The sequence below is a fragment of the Megascapheus bottae genome, chromosome 7 (assembly GCF_031878675.1).
Source record: "Megascapheus bottae isolate mThoBot1 chromosome 7, mThoBot2.hap1, whole genome shotgun sequence".
NCBI lineage: Eukaryota > Metazoa > Chordata > Mammalia > Rodentia > Geomyidae > Megascapheus > Megascapheus bottae.
In genome coordinates, this window is record NC_143515.1 from 52,828,189 (window position 1) to 52,845,816 (window position 17,628).

At 44.5% G+C, this 17,628-nt stretch overlaps 1 protein-coding gene across 2 annotated transcripts in view; it reads right to left on the bottom strand.

Annotated features, from left to right (window-relative positions):
- Prkce (protein kinase C epsilon) overlaps positions 1 to 17,628 on the bottom strand; it is a 479,841-nt gene that overhangs the window by 23,859 nt on the left and 438,354 nt on the right. For both annotated transcript variants that reach the window (XM_090337014.1, XM_090337015.1), the window contains exons 12-14: positions 10,050 to 10,188; positions 6,651 to 6,839; positions 1,528 to 1,674 (exon numbers count right to left, since the gene is read on the bottom strand). In XM_090337014.1, the coding sequence (XP_090193140.1) occupies positions 1,528 to 1,674; positions 6,651 to 6,839; positions 10,050 to 10,188 (475 nt within the window). The remainder of the gene's footprint in view (positions 1 to 1,527; positions 1,675 to 6,650; positions 6,840 to 10,049; positions 10,189 to 17,628) is intronic.

Sequence of the window (17,628 nt, forward strand, 5' to 3'; positions counted from 1 at the left end):
ATTCATAGTGGTTTCGTTGACATAGAGCCTTAAGATGGCACTGAGGCCTAACTAGCCATTGATTTCCTCTTAGCTGGATTGGGATGCTTGACTCTATCTTTCCTTTTCCTAGGGAATTAGTTTACCTTTAAATGAAAATTGATCCTCAGACAAATCCAAGCCTTTTTATTCTCTCTGCTAGGCTACTGGGGATCTGCTTCTCCCATTTTCAGATGGGCTCAGTAGCTCTTGTTCTTTGAGACATCCAGCATTCAGCCACTGGGCAGGCTGACATGCGCAGCAGAGGCCAGTCATCCTGAGCAGTCTATGCCCTAATCACTCCCCATTTGCCAAACCTTTGTCATGGCTTGGAGCAGAGGTCCAGAACCATGAGAGATAGGCCAGAGGAGAGGAGAAGTTCACAAAGAAACAAAGGGGATCTTGTAACTAGTCTATCTCAGGTTTATGCTCGCAACAAAAACCATGTAGTTCAAAGGAGAAAGTACAAGAGAAATAGTGTCTGGATTTAGCATTTAGGAATGGGCTATCTTGGATTGGCTGAGGCCTGGACCACACCCATCAGCTGCGCTGTCAACCCCAGTAGTATGCTAAGATCACAGCACTATCAGCAATTCCAGAAAGCCTCATGGAGAATGGAATTCTTCTCTGTAGATCCACAAAGCCCAGGAGAGCTGGGAAAAGGATCAGATTGAGTCTGACAGAATCAGACTCCTATGACAGAATTCAGGTGACGGAGGGCTGACTGGATGATCTCAGGTCTTCTCTGCTTTGGATCCCTGGTTTCACAGCTCTCAGAATCTGCCCAATAAACTTGTATGTCATACTCTCCCCTCCAGCTCCCAGGCATTTGCCTGCTGGCTACTAGAGTCTTAGTCTGCGATGGATTGTCTCAATGGGCTACAAAACAACAGAATTAACATGTCCCACACTCTCCATTCCAGCATTCCAGTAGAATGTTGTTGTCTCAAGAGTTAAGCCCAGATGGCAGTTCAGTTCCTCTAACTTCTCAGTGTCACACATCCTTGATGTCCCCAGCCCCTGTACTCTACCTGGGAGTGAGCAATGAAGGGGCTCTGAAGGGGTTTTTCCAGGCAGAACCCTGGGGCCAATCTTCCCACACAGCACTCGGACCTCATGCTCTGCACTAGTGCTATACCATGATTGCGAGCAGTATTAACCTTTTCCTTTAAATGTACTCTTTTAAAAGATCAGAGAAACCCATCTCATCAATATAACAAGAACTTGTATATTTCTACCTGACACAGAAGAAGCCTCCTTGTAAATTTTGATCGAAATAAACAAGGAAGCCTCTGCTGAGATAAGAATGCTGTGCTATGGCCATCAGAGGCCATCACCTTGTGACAGTCCATGCCCCGAGCCTGATTCCCTCCCTCAGGGAGAATCCCAGCCTTCTCCTGCTTGTCACAGGGCTGTGAGCCACACCTCAGGCCAGGCATTCTGGGCGCACAGCCTGCTGCATAGATACCCACTGCCCTGTGGATGAAAGGTATGCAGGACTCCACTTACAATTCTGGGTTTGAAGGGAGGCTTGATCTTCTTTTGTTCCAGGAGCACCCAGTCAATCTCCTTGAAAAATGGGTGCTGCTTGATGGCGTCCTCCCCATTCTGCGTCGCCACACAGCCCAGGCGCTTGTGGGGATTCTTGGTCATGAACTGCAGAGATGAGGACATAGCACAGAATTACTGAGAGAGGCAGAGGCTGAAGTTTGCCCAGGGAACATCTCCTCTGTCATCGCCCATGTCTCTGTTGGCATTGGCAGGGGCCTCTCTTTTCAGGGTGTCCTAGAACTCTGGCACATATGATGTATGTGCTAGTTACCAGGCGAAACATGGCATAAAATACATGAACTCACTTCATGTATATGGATGCTATGGATGCCTCTACTTCATAAGGGAGGTATGTAAGACATGGATAGATTAATTAACCATAGCTAGTAAGGTCACATAGCCAGGAAGACATGAAGTCAAAATTAGGATCTGAGGCTCTTAACTCTATGATCTGCTCGTAGATTTTCAAATCTTCTCACCAAAGAGATTAGGATCTGATAAATGTATTCACAGCAATAATTCTTTTGGAGGTAAAGAAAGAAAATGAGGTATGAACATGGGTAAATGATGAAACATACCTCCTGCCTTTTCCCTGTTCTGGGTCCCAGTATCTCCTCTATGTTTTTAAATGTTTGAATTTTCAGTAGCTACACAAATATGTTCATGGTGGTCAAAAGGTAAAAGACGAGAAGGAAAGGGTTACTGTTTTTGAATCCCTATGTTCTAGGGGTTGTCCTGTGACTCCCATCCAGTCACTGAATAAGTCAGTCCTGATGGTAAGCATTCCTATAGCTGAGCATCTTCATCCCAACATACACCCCTCAAAATGCCAGGAAGTGCTAATCCGAGTCCCCCCTCTCTGCCAGTCCTGGAGCTTGAATTCAGGGTCTGGGTACTGTCCTTGAGCACTTTTGCTCAAGGCTAGCACTCTGCCACTTGAGCCACAGCACCACTTTCAGCTTTTTCTGGATATATGGAACCAAGGCATCGAACCCTGGACTTTGTGCATGCTAGGCAAGCACTCTACCACTAGGCCACATTCTTGGCCCAGGAAATGCTATTTCTGAGAGCCAAAATATGCAGGTGTAAACATGCATGTGAATTAAGGATGAAGCACTATGTTCCATAGGACAGGGGGAGGGTCTGCATCTGAATCAAGGATTAGAACAGGCACAGCACAAGCCCAAGGGATAGATCTAAAAAAGAGGAGTCTCAGGGTTTACCAGCAAGGGCAGCGTCATCCCCTCCCATCTCTCTCCCCTGGTGATGTTGAAACAAAAGCACGTGGGCAAGAGGCACATGCTGCTGGAGGGGACAGCCTCAGGAAAGAGGGTGAAGGAACTCCCTCAGATGGCCATGGCAATGACACGTTGCATCTGTCTCGTCTATTCCTCATCAGGGTGACACTGCTTGAAGGCTTGGCTGTCCCACAAGTATATACTTCTTCATATGGCATACAGCAGTTTCCTAGTTGGAATACCATCCGTCTTGTTCATCCTTTGCATCCTTGGCTCTCTGCTGATAGCATATTCTAAGTGCTATCAAGAAGCGGCCTTGCCAGGTGCCAGCTCCTCAGGAGGCTAGGATCTGAAGATCTTGGTTCAAAGCCAGCCAGGACAGAAAAGCCCATGATATTCATCTACAATTAACCAGCAAAACGGTGGAAGTAGAGGTGTGGCTCAAATGGTAGAGACCCAGCTTTGAGTAAAAAAAAACAAAACTAAAGCTATTTATCACCCTGGCTTTCAGTTCAGTTCTCTACCCCCTTACCTCCCTACCCCCTCCTCCACCCCCCCCCCAGAAGCTGCTTCCACTGCAGAGCTTCCCAAGACTTGGTGCCTTGGGCCTTATGTTTGTTTAATATCTAAATTATAATTTGTCTAAGTGTCTCCTTCTCTTGGTGCGCTCGCAATTTAGAAATCAGAACCATCTGATGAACACCTGGCTCAGTGCCTGCTTTCTATTGTGCACTTAGTAGGCCATAGTGACAGAAGAGAAGGCTGAAGACAGGGCCTCAGAACACCATGCTAAGAAAGAAAGGCAGGGTGAGTTGGCAATTTACTGCTGCAGAGGTTGTGTACTATATTAATCTATGATACAAATGGCCTTCTGTAGAGTTCGGTGCCATTTTTGCATAAGTAGCAGCCCTCAGAGACACAGCTCTGATGTCAGTATTACAGATAACCTGGTCTGGCTCTAAAATCAGGTGACAATGTGAGCAAGTGGAGAGTTCAAGGGCCAAAGGCTTCCATAGCTCTTCCTGCCTCCCTCTTCTGGGAAGGGAAAGAGAGGGCTAGCATGGGCTAGTCTGAACATGTCCAGACATTTCCCCTGAGCCAGAGGCTCTTCTCAAAGACACTAAGCATTAGTCTAGCATAACCTCTAACTCTGAATCTATCCAGGTCAAAGGCATTCAACCTCATTGCTGACACTTTGAACGGGATACCTCTTTGTTAGGGGGACAATCCAGTGTGTCGTAAGCTGTGAAGTGGTTTCCCAAGGCTGTAGCCTGAACATGCCAATAGCAACTATCACCCCAGTAGAGAACATCCGTTCAGTATCTTAGAAATCAGAGGACTCCATTGTTGTGCCCACTGAAGCATACATGGAAGATTGGCTAGACGGGTGTCTGGTAGGCACCGTGTCCTGGCTTCTGCTGAGGTGCTGAGGCTGTCAGAGCCCTGGGAAGTGTAGAAGGAGAAGAGTCCTGTGTTGTTCCCTCCCAGCCAATGGCCCCAGGAAAGTAGTCCCCTGCAATGAAGGCCACTCACTTAGTAGCTGATCCATGCTGCAGAATCAAAGTTCAAGCACTGGCCAAGAAAGTACAGAGATGCACCATTAAATGAAAGGCTAGGTTTCCTCACTGAGCAGAAACTGACATATGTTAAGCCACCTAACACTTGTTTAAAGAAAGTAAAGCTAGCCAGGTACTGTGGCTCACACCTGTAGTCCTAGCTTCTAGGAGGCTGAGATCTGAGGATTGAGGTTCAAAGCCAGCCCTGGTACAAAAGTCTAGACTCTTATCTCTAATTAAACACCAGAAAACCAGAAGTGGTGCTGTGGCTCCAGGGGTAGAGAGCCAAGTTGAGTTGAACGCCCAGGCCCAGAGTTCAAGCCTCACAACTGACAAAACTAAACCAAACCAAAACAACAAAGAAGGTAAAAAATATAAGAATCAGTAACTGTAGGACACATAAAGATCTAAAGAAAGACACACCAATGGAGTAAAGAACATGAGAACTGGCAGATGGGAATAAGAAGACAGACATTTTACTGTGGCCCATTTTTAACTTTTTGTTTTTTAGAAGATCATGTGACAATCTTCCCCATTGAAACAAGCAAATAAATTATAAAATATATAAAGCTTGAACACATAAACTCAAAAAAACCAAGAACTAATTTTTCTTGGTGGCAGTACTTGGGTTTGAACTCAGTCATTCACCTGTGCTAGGCAACAGGCACATTATCATGTAAACCACAATTCCAATCATTTTTAAAATAAAAACTCATGTTTATGTCCTGAGCAGCTTGGACCATGATTCTCCTATTTAAACTACCCATGTAGCTAGGATGACAGGATGTAATACTATGCTTAGATTTTTACTGGTTGACATAAGAGTCCTTGAGAACGTTTTGCCCGGGTGAGCTTGGAAATGTCATCCTCCTGCTTCCCTAGTAGCTAGGATCACAGGAGCCTATCACCGCATCTGATAAGAGCAAAAGGATGGGGGTGGGGGGAGGGACATGGGGACCAAGACATGAGAAAGGGTATCAATGTATGTAAATTAATGCACCTTCTCTCTGGCGAATATAATGTAACCCTTCTATTAATTACAATAAAAATATATGAAAAAAGCAATACTCACAAGACAGAAAAAAAGAGCAAAAGGAATTTCATGTGAAAAGTTAGCCAATCTAGTCCCCTAAGCTAGCTTTCTTCGGGGTGATGTCTCCTTCCTCTCCACTCTTGACCTTCTGGAAAGAGAACACAGTAGATGCTGAAGAGAAGTCAGCTCCAGAGTCATCACTGGATACTGAGACCCATGCCAATCATAACCCTCCTCTCTTGTTCCTACATGTGTGGCACTCTCACTTCTGCCACGGGGATGGGGTGAGGATGTAAGAGACCTGCTCCCTGCCTCATGGAGTATTTGGAAGAGAAATAGAGGTTGGAAAGGCACCAAGAGATTCCCCAAAGACTTCAATGACATAGAGAAGTACAGCAAACTATGAGCCCATAATCAGAGCTTCTCTGTAGAGCAAAGAAGCTGGCAGTGGGTTACCAGGGAAAAGAGCACTGACCTGGAGGAGAATAAGTACCTTGCCAAAAGAAGGTGGAGAGCACTCGGGGAGAAAGGAGGTGGAGGAGGGATCTGTACACAGGCTAGTGTGGCCTGAGTCCCGCCAGTGAGAATGGGTGAGCAGTAGACAGAGTCTTTTTCAGGACCATGGGTGCTACATTGAAGATGGGGGTCTTTCCTTAATCTCAGCATCCAATTGTGGGTAAGTCTTCATAGGTCATAAAGCATGACATGCAGAGTCAGTGAGGCGAAAGAGCCTGTGGGCCACCACAAGAGATGCAGCAGTAGGTAAGGCTTAGATGCTACAGGTGAGAGGGTGGAGAAAGGAAGCCAGAATGAAAATGTTGCCCTCCCCTTCTTCTCCTCCCCGCCTTCTTAGGCCTTAATATGAACATATCCCAGTGTAAGGAGTGGAGGTAACGACTTGATTTGCCTGGATCTGCCACCTCTGAGATACTGAAGGATGTGTGCACAGTGTGGCATCTCGTGAAACACATACGTTCTGGTCCTTTCCCAAAAGGACAATCATTCTGTGCTGCATTCTCAATAGCAGTTTCTAAACCACCCTGCCTGGATTCTCACACAGTAGTGAGAGAGGTGGAGGAGAGAAAGGGAGAAAACTGTGTGCATACGTGTGGTGTGTATGTGTGTGTGTATGTGTGTATGAGGGAGAGACAGACAGGCAGACAGACAGACAGACAGACAGACAGACATTATGTGGGTCTATATAAGACACAAATCCCAGGGAACAGAGCAACAGGTTAGGGAACAATGACTTACAGCTTTCAAGATGCTGACGGCTTCCTTGCTGAGCCAGACGGGGTAGAGCACATCGTCATGAAGGATAGACTCAAACAGGTCATCTTCATTGTCAGCCTCGAAGGGGGGCTGTCCAGCCATCATCTCATACATCAGCACACCCAGGGCCCACCAGTCCACAGAGGGGCCATACTCCAACTCCTGCAGGATCTGTTCAGGAAATAGGCAATGTCAGGGACCACTGAAGGCCCTCACCCCACCAACACCCCCACCACAAAACCCCTGTGGGAGGTCTATGCTTCTGTCTCCAGATAATAGAACTGCATTACTCAAGGGGATGGTCTAAACCAGACCATTCAGAAAGAACGAAATCGGTTCTCCAAAGTGGAGAAATTTTGTTCTGGGACATTGTTATCTCTCCTAAGTCCATATCAATAGTCACTGACTTGCATTTGAAGCCAAATTATTATTATTATTATTATTACTACTACTACTACGATGATGATGAGGATGATGATGAAGAAGATGATGATGATGATGATATATTTTGGGCCAATACTGTGCCTTGAACTCAGGTACTATCCCTTAGCTTTTTCACTTAAGGGTGACACTCAACTACTTGAGCCACAATTCCACTTCCAGCTTTTCGATAGTTAAACTGGACATAAGAATCTAATAAACTTTCCTTCCTAGACTGGCTTTGAACTCAGATCTCAGCCTCCTGAGTATGTAGGGTAATAAGCGTGAGCCTACTGGTACCATGCTAGGGCCATATTTTGAAGATGCTTATTTAGACACTAGACACAGGGCCAGGGGAGTAAGGTGTGGACTCCACTAGACCCAGCAAGCTGAAAGTGACTGGCAGCTCCACCAGCTCACACACACTGCCCACAACAGGCTCACTGCTGGCATGGACAAGTAAGCACATCTGCATCTCCCTTGAAGGGAGATTTACGTATGCCCTGTACTCTGTGGAAGAACCCACCCCTCCTTCCCTGATTTCTCTACTTCTTTCTCCTATGCTCTGACATCCTAAGACCCTGCCTATTCCTTAGGTTTACAAGCACTTCCTATGTACTACTGAGGTGTTTTCTTAAATGATTATTTTTCCATGGTCAACTGGGCATCTCTAAAGCACTAGAAATTGTGACTATGCATCTATCACTCAGGAGACAGCTCACATTTCATATGCCCTGGGTATACTTTAAACAGTGTACTCTGCTCAAAGGGTTCTAAGTACAAAGGCAGCCTCCCTCTAGCCTCAGTGATGTGAAATGCTTGAGGCCTGTGCCTGTGGGGTGTGGCTTGTGTGTGCTCAGAACAGATGGTGCTGTGCAAACTGCACGGTGGCCATATTGCTTCTTCCCAAGTCCTGTCTGGTGGCATCTTGTGTGAAATTCCTTTTCTGATTGGCCTTAATTATCTGATTAGCCTCCTAGCAACAGAGCTGGTGACAAGGGCCAGGCTTTGCATACATGGGGTGGGGGACACCTGATGTGGCAGCTAGTCCCTGCAGTGGGTTGGAGCTGGGATGGGAGAGAGGAGCCAGCAATGACATCAGAAGTTGCTGGGGGCTATTGGACCTGTCCTGGGAAGCAGGGGCCAAGCTTGGAGAAAAGAGAGAGATGCCTGAGGGCTCCTCCAGGGCAGGAAGAGAAGCCTTCACCTTAGAAGGTAGCTCTGATTTCAGGGCTAGCCTCTCCTATTTGAACAGAGGCTTATACCTTCTGAAGCAGTCCCATGCTTAAATCCCATTAGGTTGTCAAAACAGCTTGCTGAGATGGGTAGGGCAGGCCTTGTAATTCCCATTGGAAAGATGAGAAGCCTAAGGCTCCAAAATATTTTCTGACTTCATCGAGGGCATATGGGGGAATTTTGGTTACATTGGGCCTCCAAGTCTTGAGTCTCAATGATGTTTTTCCTGCCCTATTATGTAAGCCAGTGAATAAGGTAACGGGGTGCGGGTACAGCTCTTGGCATTCACCATGGACTGAGCACTGTTGGTGTTTCAGAGCCACAACCCCACTTCATCTTCCTGCTAGTTCTTGGTAAAGCTGGAAATCTCTCCTTTCTCTCTCTCTCTCTCTCTCTCTCTCTCTCTCTCTCTCTCTCTCTCTCTCTCTCTCTCTCTCTCTCTCTCTCTCTCTCTCTCTCAGCTGTCACCTGCCTGCCATAAGACCACAGTTGTTTGTCATAGCTGATGTTGTAGGCAAAGGACAGAGTTGAAAGGAAGGTGACTGGGCCTTGTTATAAGCAGACATCAGAGCCTTTCCAGTGGAAAGTTTGAGTGGAAGTTGAGTGGGCGCTGTGCTCATTGTAAAGTGAATGTTTTTCTTGGGTGGGCTTCCCGACTACTCTACTGGCTGCTGACCCCTTGACTCTGGAACTGAGTATTCTTATGATAAAGAAGAGAAGAGCATGTCTAAGTGGAAAGTCCTCATGTTCATTCAGTGTCCCTGTCAATTCTTTTTTTGTGTGCATGTGCTGGTTCCAGGGCTTGAACTCAGGGCCTGGGCACTGTCCCTTAGCTTTTTCTTTCATTCAGGGCTGGCTCTCTACCGCTGGAATCATAGCTCCACTTTCAGCATCCTGGTTAATTTAAGAGTCTCACATACTTTCCTACCATAATCCTTAGCTCTCAGCCACGTGAGTAGCTAGGATCATAAGTGCAAGCCACCAGCATCTGGTTCAGACCATTTTTGATCCCACATTTCTTTGGGTCTAGAAGGTGTCCAAACAATGCTTTGAAAAAGGACATGAAATTCCAGTGTGCTGATACCTTATCACCAAGGGCAACACTTAACAGGATTGATACTTCCTTCCCATCTTCTGTGTCTTGAGAGTGTGTGTGTGGGTGTGTGGGGGGTGTGAGTGTGACTAGGGATTGAACCAAGGGCTTCATATTTGTTAAGCAAAGCATCCAAACAACTGTAATGCAAGGAAAACTGTTGGTGAGGTGTGGATCACAATGAGCATCTCTGCTCTGTCTATTTCTTGCTCTATCCTGTGTACCCATGGTGTGGAACTGTCATCATAATAGAAACAACAAACATGTCCTCGTTCCACTGCTGGAAAATGATAGCTGAGGAAACTACTTGCTGCCTGTTTCTATGAATGGTGCATCTTTCTTCTGATGAAGTGCAAACCTGTTTGTTCTCTCAGTCAGTTTTGTTGGTGGTTCTGGGCTACAGAAGAGGGATGATGTCCCATAAGCCATCACTTAGACATGGAGAATCACCTGTTATTCTTAATTCATTCACCTTCTTCTATCTCAAACCTTTCCTGTTTTACCATTCTAGAATCCATCCTGGTTTTCCAGAGTGTTCTCTCAGTACCACTCAATGAGCTCAGTACTTTGTGTTAGACCTCTGGCTCAGCCCTGACCCTAAGAAGAGGTAGCTCTTTGCACCAGGATCTTACCTCGGGGGCTATGTAGTCTGGAGTCCCACAGAATGTGGTGGTGGTCACACCATTCAGAATGCCTTCCTTGCACATTCCAAAATCAGCTAGCTTGCAATGACCTTCTGCATCTAGAAGGATGTTGTCCAGTTTCAAATCCCTGAAAGGCAGGCCAAGAGCACAAGGTTAATCTCACGCATCCTGGCGTCCTCTTCTTTGAGTTGGAGAGACACATAATCTAGGGAAACTTCCAGAAAAAGAAGTCCTGGAGGAGGGTTGGCCAACCTCAGTTTAGGCAGCTCTGCCCAGTTGGTTAGCCCCCAGTGGTATTAGCATCTTTCCTGCAAAAAGGAGGAACTAACACAACTTAAAGAGTGTACCAACACGGCTGAGTTTAGGCTGGGATGTAGCTTGGTGGTAGAGTGCTTGCCTATCATGAACATAGCCCTGGATGCCATAAAAATATATAAAAAACAACAGTTGAGTTTAATAGTAGCCACTTAGGGAAGTCTCACTGTACACTGACATTCATGTTGTTTAGGCGCTGCTAGGAAAGAAAAAGGAAGCTAATCTTTCATCTTTATCCTCTAATCAGCTAAGGCAACCAGGCTAACCTGTGTCATTGTCAATAAATCAGAGAAAACCACCCAAGAGCCAGGAGTTACTACTCAAAGCATCAACTATTAGAGCTGCAGGGTGGTAGAGAGCTCCTGGCCAGTTCCATGTCAGCAATGTGGACCAGGCTTGAACTGGAGGCTGATGAGGGGATAGAAGGGGAGGAGGATGCAAAAGGGTGATGAGGAAATGAGAGAACAAGGAGGCAAGACAGGTGTGCTGCGAGCAGCCACAAAGATCCTGGAGTATCAGGAAGAGAAGGTTGAAATCCATGCTGAGATCAATGGGAGCAGTGCCTTCTGGGTGGCAGGGTGTGTGCAGGATCAGGTTCTGGGAGCACCAGGTTAAGCGGAGGCTCAAGGAAGGCACACTGGTTGAAATAATCTGGACCTGAGGGACCCACATTCTTCTGTGCAGAAGGGGATAGCCACAGGGTATGATGCCCTTAAACCAGTATGGCTTCTTTGTAGCGTATTTTACATTTTGAAATTCTTCATAAAATCTTATGCAAAACCTAGGGCTCTGGGTAAGAATTTCCCAAACCTAGAAACCTCAAGTTTGGCTTGTAGAAGATTGCTGACTATTTCAATGGAGGTTCCACCTTGGGCCTCCCTCAGCAGCTATTCTTGAGTAAGGGGTGGTGTAAAGGCCTATCCCTTTGTATGCAGAGATCAGAAAGTTCGTGAAGCTGCTGTTGTCTGGACTTGCGCTCAAGCCATTGCCAGGGACCGGGGCTCCAGTGGAGGTGGGGCAGGAAGTGCTTTCAGTCCTCTTTGCCTCACATCCATGACCCCATTTCCGCTTATGGCTGAAAGTCCTTGAGAAAAAAAGAAAACTATATAAAATGTGCTGCTCTAAGCAACTGCTTGGGAACTGCAAAAAGAACAGGGAACACAACAAAGTTGAACCATTGGAGCTGGGTTTCCTGGCCCCTGTCCTGGCACTGTATATGTTCAAGGTCCAGCTCTGGCTGGAAGATGGGAAATCAGAGGTATACCCTGGGCTGAGATGTTAGCATTCACTGTGGCATGGCTCCAGTGTAGTCACTTCGTTGGGCTGATGGTCAAATCAGGATGACATATTCTGCCTGTAGGCTAATGGGAAAGACTAACAGAATAGACTGTGGACAAGTTGAAAGCGGTGATATTACTCCATTCCCTGTCTCCAGGAAGACTATGTTGGGGGAACTTGGGCCTTCTGGACCCCTATCTGCAGGCGTTCCAACTCTGGGAGACTGGCAATCTGAGCTCAGCTGAATTCCATGTCTCTTTGTGCTCTAATATCCAGAGCTGGGTTTTGCAAGGTTTATTACACAGCAGGCACAAAGATCCTAACAAGAACAATGCTGCTTTATTTGACTGAATTCATGAGAGCACCTCGAGATTTAGCAAGCACCGCATTCATGCTCTGAATTAGGGAGGGCCTGAGTTAGGGAGGGCGTGCCCTGATGCGACACTACCCTTGAAGAAGGTAGCAGAAATAGGTAAGTGATTTGTTCAAAGTGATCGGTGATCTGCTGCTCCCAAAGCTGGTATGTCAACTCTGAACTACCCTATTCTACCTTCTAGCTGTAACATGAATTGACCCTCTCCCTGCAGGCCAACATCATTAACTTGATAAAATAAATAAACAAACAAACAAAAACAATACACCAAGACTTCATCAAATCATAGGGAAAACTTGCTCTAATTTTTGAATAAGTGGAAGAGTCCAAAGATTCCATGTCAGCCTGAATCTGGCCCTTCTGTGGCTATAAACTACCAAATGGAAGAATCTGGGTTCATCAGGCACTGCCCTTGTCTCTTCCTGGGCTTTCACACCACAAAGGTAGTCCAGAGATGGTAAACTTCTAATTTTTCCCTCTGCCTGCTCTTCCTCCACCTTTAACTGAACTAAGATGTACAACATCCATCCCTTTGTTTCCTGCGTTGGGTTTTCCCTCAAGAAGAAGCTATCATTCCAGTGTGAGCACTTGCTGAGCCTGCAGGACATATGGGGCCAGGTAAGGGAGCTGCCCCCAGCTGTGACCCAGGGAGGTCCCTGCCATGAATATCTGAACTCTCGCCTATGATCACATCCTCAGAGTTCCCCTCTATTTTAATTTCTTTTTCTCTTTCTTTCTTTCTTTCTTTTTTTTCTTTTTCTCTCTCTTTTTCTTTTTTTTTAATGTCGGTCATGGGACTTGAACTCTGGGTCTGGGTATTGTCCTTGAGCTCTTCAGCTCAAGGGTACCGCCCTATCCCTTGAGCCACAGTGCCACTTCTTTGGAGATAAGAGTCTCACAGACTTTAGTGCCCGGGCAGGCTTTAAACTGTGATCCTCAGATCTCAGCCTCCTGAGTAGTTAGGATTACACGTGTGAGCCACTGCACCTGGCTTCTATTTAAATTTCTTGAAAACTCTACATTCCTACAAGGAATGTAAGTCTGTGGCCAGAAAATTTAGTGCGGCTCATAATACATCCGGGAGCCAGGAAGGTGGTCACTAGACCCTTTTCCCTCAGTTTCCTTAAGAAAAGTGCTTGTCCCTGTGGGATGAACCTGAGTGGCTCCAGGGTCACTGTGGGAAGAGTGCATGAATGGGGCATCACCAGAGTGAGAGCACAGAAAAGCCAGGCCATGCTTGTGAGGAGACTGGGAGAGGAGGTCTTTATGAGGAACACGGAACAATGGAGGCCATGTAAAATGGTTCCCTTAGTTCCCTCCCTTCTCCTCTTATCAACATAACTATCCCATGATGCCTGACTTTAACTTCCCATTTCTGTCTGGGGAATTCCATACCTGTACACCTCCAGGGTTTGTTTTTGCTTTTGTTTTTCCTCTCTGTGCTAATGGGGAGTGAGCTCAGTGTTTTGCATTCTACCACTTGAGCCATATCCTAGTCACCTTGCTTTGTTTTTCAGATAGGGTACTGTGCTTTTGTATGGCTTTTGACCACAATTCTTCTACCTTTGCTTCCCAAGTAGCTGGAATTACAGGCATGTATCAGCAGACTTAGCCCATCATCTACAAGGCTTCAGGGCTCCCGCTTCACCAGGGGCATCTCCGGAGAGGAGAGTTGGTACCACCGCATTAGCACAACTTGACTGCTCTAAGGTCCAACTTCAGGACAGGATGGGGTGGCAGCCTTTCTTCTGGAGAACTCCTAAGTGTCTAGGCCAGGCATGTGTAGTAGGTACACAGCAAATCTGCTGACAGATAGCTTTACAGAGTGGAGACTATCTAGATATCAGATGCTGTGTACTTAGTCCTCCAATACATTAGTACTCTGGAGGCTTGGGACATTTTGAGTGGGGTTATTTTTTAATAGAAAGTGTATAAATAAAAAAGCCTCTTAGGATGGGAATGTGGCTTAGTGCTAAGAGCGCTAGCCTTGAGCAAAAAGAAGCTCAGGGATAGTGTCCAGGCTCTAAATTCAAGCCCCTGGACTGACAAAAAAAAATAGCCCCCTTTCCCATAGATGAGCCAGTCTGACTAATCTTTACTTATTCCATTTACCTATTAATGATTTGGTTAAAGCTTTCATTTTGAATAGGTCATATATTCCAAAAAAACCCTCAAAGCATGCAAGGATAGACAGTAATCATTTTCTTCTTCATCTAGTTCCTAGATAAGTCATCTTTCTCCTCTATTAATACTATTGTTGTTGTTGTTATTATGAAAAAACTCTGCTCTTCTGATCTCAGCTTGTAGGGATGAGCCGTTGGTGCCTGACTGTTTCTTACTGGTTATTGCTCTTAGGAGCTCTTTCTATATTAGAATATAAACCGAGTGCATTATGAACTGAAAATACTTTTCTCAGTTAATAGTTTGTCTTTTGATGTGATTTTGTGATGGTTTTACTAATATTATTTAGTTCTATGTAAATGCAGGGATGCTTAATTTTCTGTTTTGGAATGTTTTTGGTCTTAATTTGTAAAGTTTTTACACATAAAAGAGTCCTTCCAATATATTTTCTGGTGCTTTTGATTTAATAAAAATTAAAAATCTTTACTTCATTTGAAATAAAGATAATATGTTCTGATAATAGGCAGAATGTATATACTCTAGTTATTTCCAGATATGTAGAAATAATCTCATGTATTAAATATAAATAGCTTCTTTTCCCTTCACTGAACTGATTGAAATATGACCTTTATTAAAAACTTGTGTTAAATCTCCAGATGCACTTAGAATTTTTTTTTTTTGCACCAGTCCTGGGCTTGAGCTCAGGGCTTGAGCTCAGGGCCTGAGCACTGTCCTTGGACTTTCTCAAGGCTAGAGCTCTACCAGTTGAGTCTCAGCACCACTTCCGGCTTTTTTCTATATATGTGGTGCCGAGGAATTGAACCCGGGTCTTCATGCATGCTAGGCAGGCCCTCTACCACTAGGCCATACTCCCGGCCCAGCATTTAGAATTTTTTATGTGTTCTTTATTCTGTAATTTTGCTCAAGACAACAATTTTAAATTACTGCACATTTATAGTATGTTTAACATCAGCAGAACTGGTGCCTTTCTTTTTCAAAATTTCTTGACTATTCTTGTTTATTTTTCCATATGAACTTTAGAATTGTCTGTCTAGTTTAAAAAGTTCCTGGTACTGTTTTTATTGGGAACATGCTCAGAGTTATAAATTAACTCAGGGAGAATTGATATTTTTATGATGGTAAGTCTTCCTACCCTATAATGCTATTTGTCTTTCCATTTGTTAAGTATTTTCTGTGTTCTTTTGGAGCACTTTAATAATTATCTCATATAGATCTTGTACATTTCTTGTTGCTTTTTATGGCAGATCACCAATTTTCATAATATTCATTTTCTCCTGTTTCAGGCAGAAAATGTTGATAATTTTCTTTTTGTGCCAAGTAGTATAAACTGGAATTAAGTTTCTCTTAAAGCTTGTGTACTTACACAAGTAAGCTGTAGCCAATCATATATGGATATGTTATGTTGTTTTTGTCTTGTTTTTTGTTAAAGAAAGGGCTTTCCTTTTCTTTTTCTTTCCTCCATCTCTGCAGTGTCCTGAATGGTTGGGCCCCAGTAGCCATAAAGACATAGACCGAACCCAAGGAATGGTCAGATGACATTCACATTAAAAAAGAACCTTATAGGCTGGTGGTAGTGCCTCATATCTGTAATTCTAGCTACTCAGGAGGCTGAGATTTGAGGACTGTTTGAAGTCTGCCCAGCAGGAAAGTCCATGAGACTCTTATTTCCAATTAACCACCCAAAAAAGGAATTGAACCTGGGTATTTGTGCATGCTAGGCAAGCACTCTACCACCAGGCCAAACTCCTGACCCAAATCCTTTTTTTTTTTTTTGTAAATGAAATTATTCCTTACATTCTTCACATATTCTGTCTGGCAACAGAAATATATTTTATACTGATTCTTACTACATCGTTTTTGCTCTACCAATATAGTAAATGCTCTAATTTTTACATTTCTTGTTTATTCCTCTTGTCAGATTGTATTAACTCAGAACAATGTTAAATAACATTGGTGATAAACATGTTGAGGTAGCTTTTGATTTTAGGAAGGCCACTTCCACCATCTCTCCCTCAGGCAGAATAACTCCATTATAAGCTTTCCCATCTGGATTGACAGCTGCCTTCCTATTCTTCCCACTAGTCAAAAGACTGGAAAAAAATTTCCTCAAATTATACTTCTTCTCCAAGCTGCCAGGGAACACAAGGAATACACACTGTGGGTAAAACGATAGGGGCAGGCCTTTTGGTTTTCATCTAGTACAGGGTGTTTCAACCTCAGCACACTGGGGCCAGATTGACATTGAGAGCCTGAACCGTCTTTGTCGCAAGGCTATCCTGTGCACTGCAGGCTATTAGCACCATCCATAGTCTCTATGTTAGATGTCATTAGTACCATCCTCTACCTGTGATGCTCAAAACATCTCCAGACTCTGCCAGACATCCCTGGCAGGAAATGTGATGAACCACTACCATTCTAAGAATCCTTAAGCAGTGATCATGGCACCAAGATGGCCTAGTTGGGATCATTAAACCAACTAGAGGATTGGGAGCAATGCTCTGGCTAAAAGAAAAGGGTGTGCTTGCCTGGTATGTCATCTGCCAATGTTTCCCTTGGAGACAGTAATTCTAACCACTAACGTAGTGATGATGTCACTGATGTTTGACATCATCAACCGACCTTTTAAAATAAGGAAACAGGCTAAAGATCGCATAAGACACTGACCATGTGGCCACCTTTACATATAAGGTAAGATGTACGAGTTAGAAATCTTCATTTGATCTGTGTATCTAGATTCCTTTGGTCTGGGAAAAGAAGTCTCCATGGTGAGAAGGTGACCACAGAGGGCATGAGGTCATAGGTCCTGACAGAGATAGATTGATTTAGAAGCAGGATGGCATAACCAAGGCTCCCCAGGGGCAGGAGTGCAGACTTCTTCCAGAAAACCAAAAGACATCAAGAAAGGAAATTCCCGGGAAGTGGGGGCAAAAACAGGAGAAAGGGTATCAATGCGTGAGAAGTAAAGTACCCATTACCTGACGTATGTAACTGTAACCCCTCTCTACATTACCCTGACAAAAATAAATAAATAAATAAATAAATAAATAAATAAATAAATAAATAGAAAGGAAATTCCCTAAACAATATACTGTTATGCATTCTAAAAAACCTATTTAATGAGCAATAAAATGAAACCTAAGAGTTGATTTCAGAAGATAAAACTTGTCTTTGAAAAGTAACTGTGCGTGCAATTTTCTTGTAGAGAGAAAAGAAAGAGGGATCTGAAAGTAAAAACAAAGACGGGTAAAAACGAGCTTCTCAAGTAAAGAGAGGATGGTGTAGCAATAAAGAACTGCTATAGGAAGATGTTTGTATCCAGGGGTGTATTGAGACCAAGACAAAAATCAAATTGTGCTTTCAACCAAGGTTTGTGCCTTCCCCCCTCTCTCTCCTTCCCTCCCTTCCTTCTTTCCTTTTCTTTGTTTGGGGTGGACCTCAGGGCCTTGTGCACATTAAGTT